The sequence below is a fragment of the Gekko japonicus genome, unplaced genomic scaffold, assembly GCF_001447785.1.
Source record: "Gekko japonicus isolate JY-2015 unplaced genomic scaffold, Gekko_japonicus_V1.1 scaffold632, whole genome shotgun sequence".
Classification (NCBI taxonomy): domain Eukaryota; kingdom Metazoa; phylum Chordata; class Lepidosauria; order Squamata; family Gekkonidae; genus Gekko; species Gekko japonicus.
In genome coordinates this window covers 784,073-791,740 of record NW_015172025.1, presented here as the reverse complement: position 1 = coordinate 791,740, position 7,668 = coordinate 784,073, and the positions used below count along the sequence as shown (strand labels likewise).

The window sequence follows — 7,668 nt, the reverse complement described above, 5'->3', positions numbered from 1 at the left end:
AAACAGACTTAGCCTTCGACGTCGACGGTTTCGAAGCCGATGCGTCGGTAGCGGAAGACATAGCGACGGATGAAGTGACCGGCGGGTCAGCCATCAGTTGAAGCGCTTTCTCCAAGAGGAAAACTCTCAAGCGTGCCGCTCTGTTCTTCCGAGTTTGGTTTGAAAATTGCACACAATGTTCACAGGAGTCTGGATTGTGGGTCTCCCCAAGACAGAAAATGCAGTACTTATGACTGTCTGGAGGAGCCAATTTACTTCCACAAGTACGACGATTGAAAAATCCCCACTTCTTTGACTTTTTTGTCTTTTTCTCCATAGACTGAGGAGGAAAAAGTCCAAACGACGAGAAGTGTTTCGGGGGGGGGCGGCGGCCCGAAGGCCTGAGGTAATTCTACCTCAGACGACGAAAAAAGAAACTCTCCTTTAAAAAAAAAAAAAAAGACAAGAAAAAGGAAAATAGAAGAGAAACTGAGAGAAAAAATTGAGAGCTGATCACTAAAAGTGACGAAAAACAGCGATCCGGCCAGACCTCTCGAAGACAGGTCTGCTCAGCGCGGCGGTAAGGAAAGAACTGGCGGGATGTCCGTGCCTGCCCTTCTGGGCATGCTCACTGGGGCTCCTGAGCATGCTCAGTTGGGCCAGGCACAAAAATCCTTTTAAGAGAGCTTGCTCACGGCACCGGCAGATCCAGCGCAGGCGCACTAGATCCCCATTGGTGTGAAGCACAGAGACCACGAAGAAGATCTGAAATTATTGTATGGCGTTGTATGCGGAATAGCCAGGAGATCCCCAGAGGGATTGTTCGGCTGCTGAGGCTGCAGTTCTTTTTTTGCACCGCTAGGTGGCAAGCTGTGCTTATTTTTAGGCTGAGAGTGCTGTGACTTGGGTTCCATCCCAGAAGGAATAGCGTTTAGGCCCACCCAAGGGAGCTGCTCCACCTGCAGGACCTGTAGCTTACCGTTGCCGGAGAGGAGCGGGAGGTGTGCGAGAGGGCATGCCGAGTGTTCTCCATCCCGCCGTGAATGAGATAGGCTCCCGAGCCGGAGACAATCTGGCTTCCCCCGATGTCCATGGCGATGCCCACCATGCTGTGGGATGGGATGCCTGTGGGTGAGGAGGCCGCTGTGCTCACCTGGGAGCTGCCCCCCTGTGACTCGAAATAGGATGAGGCACTGCTTGGAGCATAGATCTGAGCTTCGGTGCTATACGAATAGGCGGTGCGTCTGTCAAAGAAACCCAGTTGAGGAAAGGGAGGAGATACAAAGGGAGGGTGAAAGGGACGAAATACAGTTAGTGATACAAGAGGGACTGCAATCCTTGCAAATAACATGCTAAAAATATCACAAAGCGGTACTGCCATTCTCGTAAATAACATGCTCGAAAAATCACACAGCCTTACTGCCATTCCTGCGAATAACATGCTCGAAAAATTGCAAAGGGATCCTGCCATTCTCATGAATAACATGCTCGAACAATTGCAAAGAGGTTCTGCCATTCTTGAGACCAAATGCTTGAAAAATCATGGAGGGATACCGGCATTCTTTCAAATAACATGCTAAAAAAATCGAACGATGACATCTCACAATACCTGTTTTCTCCCAGATCGAGCATCATTTTGATCTGACCACAATTTTAAGATGAGCAGTTTTTCGAGTCTTTGCGTGTCCATACAGTTGGCAGTGTTCATCATCACACAGGCAACTGGCTTGATTTGGAATGGAGAATTCTGGCTACTAACCCCCACAGTATGTATTTAGGCTGATCTAAAGGCAAACATTGAGCTTCCATCAGACAGATGGACACAAAAAAAACATTTAAAAAGGGGGACTCACATGGTTCCATTGGTGTAGATGGTCTCTCCTCCCTCTACATACTGGACCTGGGCCGGGTACACATGTTGTACGGTTTGCACCTGAAAGCAGCAGCAATAAACCAGATTTGTGGAGATAAATGAAAGGAGGGGGGACCTAACTGCAAAACAGGAATTTTCTTCTGCAACACCTGCCTCCCGAAAGAACATCTTCGATGGGCCCATATTTATTTGGGGATTTGAACCTGGGAATTAAATCAATCAATATTCAAATATTAAAATGCCCAGGATTAATATTGACCAGAGCAGGCTAAATATTTGGGGGGAAATGGAGAAAGACAGTACAGATAAGAGGAGTCACTTCAGGTTCTAGGGAGCGGTAGAGATAATTGGATCACTCCTTTTCCCCAACTTAAACAGTTTTGGAGAGGAGGAGGAGGACCACCCTCATGCCAGTTCTTTTAACTCACAGGCAACATTTCACCTTCCGATTCAAGATGGTCATTGAGAGATCTTTAATTCCGTTTTCAGATCTGTGTTTTCTGAGTTCATACATGAACCCATGAAGCCACCCACTGCCCTCACTGGCCCTGTGAACTCAGCGTTGTCTCCTTCAACAGGTCCTTTCCTGGTTGGCTACTATTATCATTATTTATTCGATTTTGAGTCGCCCAATCCCTGCTCACGCAGGGGGTTGGGTGACGTACAACAACATATTACATATATAACAGTAGAACTAAAATACACACGACAATAAATTACAAATACACTCAAAAGAATCCAAGATGGTGTGACTATGTAATTTCTTCCCATTCTGGGAAGCCACACCGCCACCTCATGGGCAGGTGAAGAGGAAGAACACAAAAACTAGTCTCGAGGAAAAGGAGCAGGCCCGTGGCCAGGAGTCTGTGGCTTGTGGGGCAAATTTTTTGTCTGGTGAGGCTGAAGTTCTTAGTGCGGAAAGAAAAAGCCATTTACCCAATAAAAAACTGTTACCAGGATAGATCTCTAAATGATTGAAAAAAGCATTTACAGGAGAAATTCTTGTGGGGCTGTGCTTTTAAGAAAGGGGGTGGAGCCCCCAAAACCCCACCGTAGCTACGGGCCTGAAAAGGAGAGGCTGCACATACACATGGTTATAATGTCCAGCCACGGCTGCTAAGGCTTGACACTAAATAAAGAAAGGTTTTGATGTTTATACAGACTGTTAATAGGTGAAAATAACAATACAGATGGCATTTTACAGTTTGGTTTTTATAAACAGAAAAAAACCATATATGGATACACTAGCACTTTAAATACTGTTTGCACAGGCAGACCGTGGCTGGTAGCAATTAGCAGTGGAGACTTTATGTTTGGCTTTGAGAATCCACCTAATACAGTGTGATTAGAGAGTCAACATGGAATGTTTCCTTCAGGAGTTGATAAGTAGTGATGTGAGTGACAGTTCTGTGTGTAATGGTATATTATGATTCTTTAAGCTACATTTATAATTGAATGTGTATTTTCTTCCTTTCAGTGATAAGAACTGGGATTGCTACACGCTCTGATAAAGCAATATTGTGAAAAAACAGGTTGCTTACCTGTAATGGTGATCTTTGAGTGGTCATCTGTGCATTCACACCCATGGGATACAGTGCGCACGCGCTGGATTGATTGGCATTGTAGCAAGCTCTTTAACGGATTTTCGCGCCCAGACTTTGGGCATGCGCAGGAACCCCACCACACATGCCCAGTGGGGTGGGCGTGGACATCCCGCCAGTTCCTTCAAACTGCCGCGAATCAACCCCTATGAAAAATGTAGAAGCTGACAGCAGTGGGGAAGGAGGGCGGGTGGTGTGAATGCACAGATGACCACTCGAAGATCACCAGTTACAGGTAAGCAACCTGTTTATTTTCTACATGGTCTCTGTGCTTCACACCCATGGGAGATTAGCGAGCAGTGGCCTACCTGGAGGAGGGTGCTGGCAGGTCATTACTGCGAAGCCGAGGATAAGATGTGACGTCCCATGTTGGTATGAGAGTTCTTTCGGATGTCTAGAGCGTAGTGCCTTATGAAGGTGTTGTCAGGTTCCACAGCAAGTAACTTTCCACACACGTTTCCTAAGAAGCGTTATGCTTTATTAGAGTAAAAAACTGGTACCATATCCAGGATTATTGTTAGGAATGACTATGGGGCGGAAACATCCCTACATATAGCAGGACAAGGCAAATGGCTAAGCAAATGAACTCCGAGCGCGTGGGCAGGAATTCTCCCGGCGGGAGATTACATAATGAGCAGGAGACTCGCAGGGTCTCATGAGAGCAGTAAGATTCACACCCGAGGTGGAACGCAAACCCTCCCTTCCTCACAAGGCCAGACAGATAACGCCGTCTTGCAGAGCTGGCTCTCACGGTCTCCCAAGCAATGTTTACTGCAAGCGGCTGAGCTGCGAGCAAGTGGAAACAGGGAGGGAAACAAGCAAAACATGGCAGCTAGCTGACAGGTGTTAGGCGCAGCCCATGTAGCGGCTCTGCAAATGTCCATCAGGGGAACTCCCTGGAGGAAGGCAGTTGAGGCTGCAACAGCTCTGGTTGAATGAGCCCTGATAGGGCCAGGCAATGGCTGCTTGGCGATAAGGTAGCAGAGGGAGATGAGCCCCGCAATCCACCTTGATAGGCGTTGAGCCATGACGCAAGTCCCCAGCCTTGCTGGCGCATAGGAGACGAAAAGTTGATGTTGGACGGGTTCTGTTTAGGTAGAACAGACGCGCACTTTTCGTATCCAAGGTGTATAACAGCCTCTCCTCTGAGGATGTCAGCGCTGGGAAGAAATCCAGGAGGAAGACCTCTGCCTGTAGGTGAAATTCTGACACTACCTTTGGGAGGAATGAGATGTCAGGTACGAGGCAGACGCCGTCTGGCAAAAAAGACAAGTAAGGAGTGTCATGTCTGAAAGCCAGTACTTCTCCAACTAGCCTTGCTGAAGTGACAGCAACCAGAAAGGCCATTTTCCACAACAGGAATTTTAGGTCACAAGTTGCGAGCAACTCAAAAGGTTTCCTGGTGAGTTGGCGAAGGACCAGGGTAAGGTCCCAGGGGACGACAGGAGTTTTGATGGGAGGGTAAAGGTGCAACAGTCCCTTCAAAAAACGTTTTGAAAGTGGATACAAGAACAGTATGCATCCCTCAACTTGAACATGGTAGGATGAAAGTGCGGCCAAGTAAACTTTTAATGAGGAGTCAGTGAGAGACAGAAGGAATTGAAAAACTTTCTCAAGACCTGCGGAGGTGGCTCGAGGGGTATCGTCACCCAAGGTGGAACACAACTTCTGCCACTTTATGATCTTCGTGTAGTGGGCTTTCTGGAGTTTAGCAAAATGTTTGCTATGCGGGCGGAAAAGCTGTTGACGCTACTCTCCAGGCTGTCAACTTCATTCGTGGCACGTCATGGTATAGGAGAGGGGACTCGGATAGGAACAGGAGGTTTTGTGCTGGGGAAAACTGGTGGTAGACCCCTGCTGACAGATTGAGGATGGTTGAGAACCATGGTTGCCTCGGCCACCACGGGGTTATGAGGACGCAGTCCACTCTGTCGCTGATAATTTTGCGGACCACTCTCAGGAGAAAAGGCAGTGGAAGGAAGAGGTAGAGAAATCCTTTGGACCACGGAGATAGGACACTTTTTGTTCACCCTGGTGGCGAAAACATCTATCTGGGGGAACCCCCACCTGCGAAAGAGTGGAAGAAGGAAGGTTGGATTCATTTCCCACTCGTGGAGACTGAGTCCTGCCCGACTCAGGTGGTTTGCCTGCACATTCATGTGCCCTGGGATGTGCGTGGCGCGTAGGAAGACACTGTGGGTGATGCAGAAGTCCCATAACTGGAGGGCGAGGTCACAGAGGCATAGGGAGACGGTGTTCCCTTGCTTGTTCACATAGTTGAGGGCAGTAATATTGTCCGTGAGGACCGTGACACATTTCCCCTCGATCAGGGGCAGGAAACTGGTGACAGTGAACTGTATCACAAGCAGTTCCAGGGAGTTTATGTCCCACTTTCATTTTTGAGTGTCCCATCTGCCTCTGACACAGAGTCCCATCATGTGGGCACCCCAGCCCGAGAGGGAGGCGTCTGTTGTTAGGGTCATTTGGGGTGATGGAGGATGGAAGGGTGCTCCCTGGAACAGATTGGAAGGGACAGTCCACCAAAGTAAAGACTCTCGTACTTTGGCAGGTGGGATCAGGAGGGTGGTGTGTGTGTCTTCCATTGGATTGAAATTGCGGATAAACCACAATTGTAGGTGACACATTTTTAATTTGGCAAAGACCAGGACTGACATAGTAGCAGCCATAAGGCCAAGTAGCCTTTGTATTTGAAAGGCTGTCACTGAAGGCCGGGAACGGACTACAGTGGCTAGGTGGACGATGTCGGCCGCTCTGTTTTGTGGCAGGTAAGCCGTGCAATTCCTGGAGTCCAGTAGCGCACCGATGTAATGTATCTTCTAGACCGGTTGAAGTTGAGACTTTTCTAGATTTACTTGTAGACCTAGGTTTTCGAGGAGGACCAACGTCTCATTGATGTTTGAGACTAGCGTGTCTTTGGAGGTTGCCACCAAGAGCCAATCGTCAACTTACGGGTATACAGAGATACCCTTGAGATGGAGGAAGGCCGCGACAACTACCATAGTCTTTGTGAAGATTCTTGGTGCACTTGAAAGGCCAAATGGGAGGGCTGTATATTGGTAATGCTGTTGACCAATTGCGAAGCATAAGTATTGGCGGTGGGACGGGTGGATGGTAAGGTGGAAGTAGGCGTCTTGTAGGTCGAGGGTGGCCATCCAGACATTTTTCTGGAGGAGTGGCAGAATCTGCTGCAAGGACACCATGCAGAAGCGGTGGTAGGTCACAAAGCAGTTTAGCGCCCTTAGATCTAATATCGGTCGAACGCCTCCATCCCGCTTTGGAATGGTAAAATAATGGGAATAGAATCCTTTGCCCTGTAGGTGCAGTGGCACCGGCTCGATGGCTCCCTTCTGAAGAAGGACGGACACTTCTTCCAGGAGAGCTGGAGAAGGGGGTGTGGAGATGAAGACAGGAGTAATGGGGTTCTGGATGAATTCTATGCAGTAACTCTGGGTCATGATGGACAGCATATCATCCGTGGTGATGAGGTGCCAGGATTAGAGGAAAAGGGTAAGACGGGTTGGATGTGACTGGGAGATATGGAAGTCAAAAACCCTGCTTGACGGACTTTGCCTGCTTACTGTGGGAAGACTGTTGTCCCGATCCAAATCTAGGTTTCTGGAATGTGGGTTTCTGGCCTCCAGAGGATGTGCGTGGCCTCCATTGCTGGTCAGGAGATTGACTGTTTGGGGTGCGTTTTTGCCAGGGTCTGGACCAAGGATGAGGTCGGTATTGCTGCCTCGTGGATGACGAAATGCCCAGAGCACAAGAAGCTTTTATGCTTTTATCCATGTCTTTACTCCTAGCGCTCCCGTAGAGTAGAAATGGCATCCGAATGCATCTAACTTTCTGCTCTCCTTGTCTGAAGGTGCAGAATGTGTTCTCTTGGGACTTGGATGAGGAAGTGACTACCATGGAATTTGGTTGAGGATGGAAGAATAAGAATTCTGCTCCAGTTTCTTGGACTCTGTACATGTGGTCCAAGCGACGTGTGGACACTGGAGCCGATGACGGTTTATCCCACGGGGCCTTTGCTGCCTGTAACAGGACCGTAGACATGGGGAGTGCTATAGCTGTTGATGTATCTAGCTGGACGACATCAAAGACAGCAACTGTCACCTGTGGATGTGGTTGTACAACTGAAAGTCCAAGGGAGTGTGCTATTCTTTTTATAAGGTCTCCATAGGAGGTTAAATT

At 48.4% G+C, this 7,668-nt stretch overlaps 1 protein-coding gene across 1 annotated transcript in view; it reads right to left on the bottom strand.

Annotated features, from left to right (window-relative positions):
- Positions 1 to 7,668, bottom strand: part of RFX2 (regulatory factor X2) — a 79,943-nt gene that overhangs the window by 34,682 nt on the left and 37,593 nt on the right. The window contains exons 4-5 of the mRNA XM_015420530.1: positions 1,833 to 1,912; positions 959 to 1,223 (exon numbers count right to left, since the gene is read on the bottom strand). Of these exons, the coding sequence (XP_015276016.1) occupies positions 959 to 1,223; positions 1,833 to 1,912 (345 nt within the window). The remainder of the gene's footprint in view (positions 1 to 958; positions 1,224 to 1,832; positions 1,913 to 7,668) is intronic.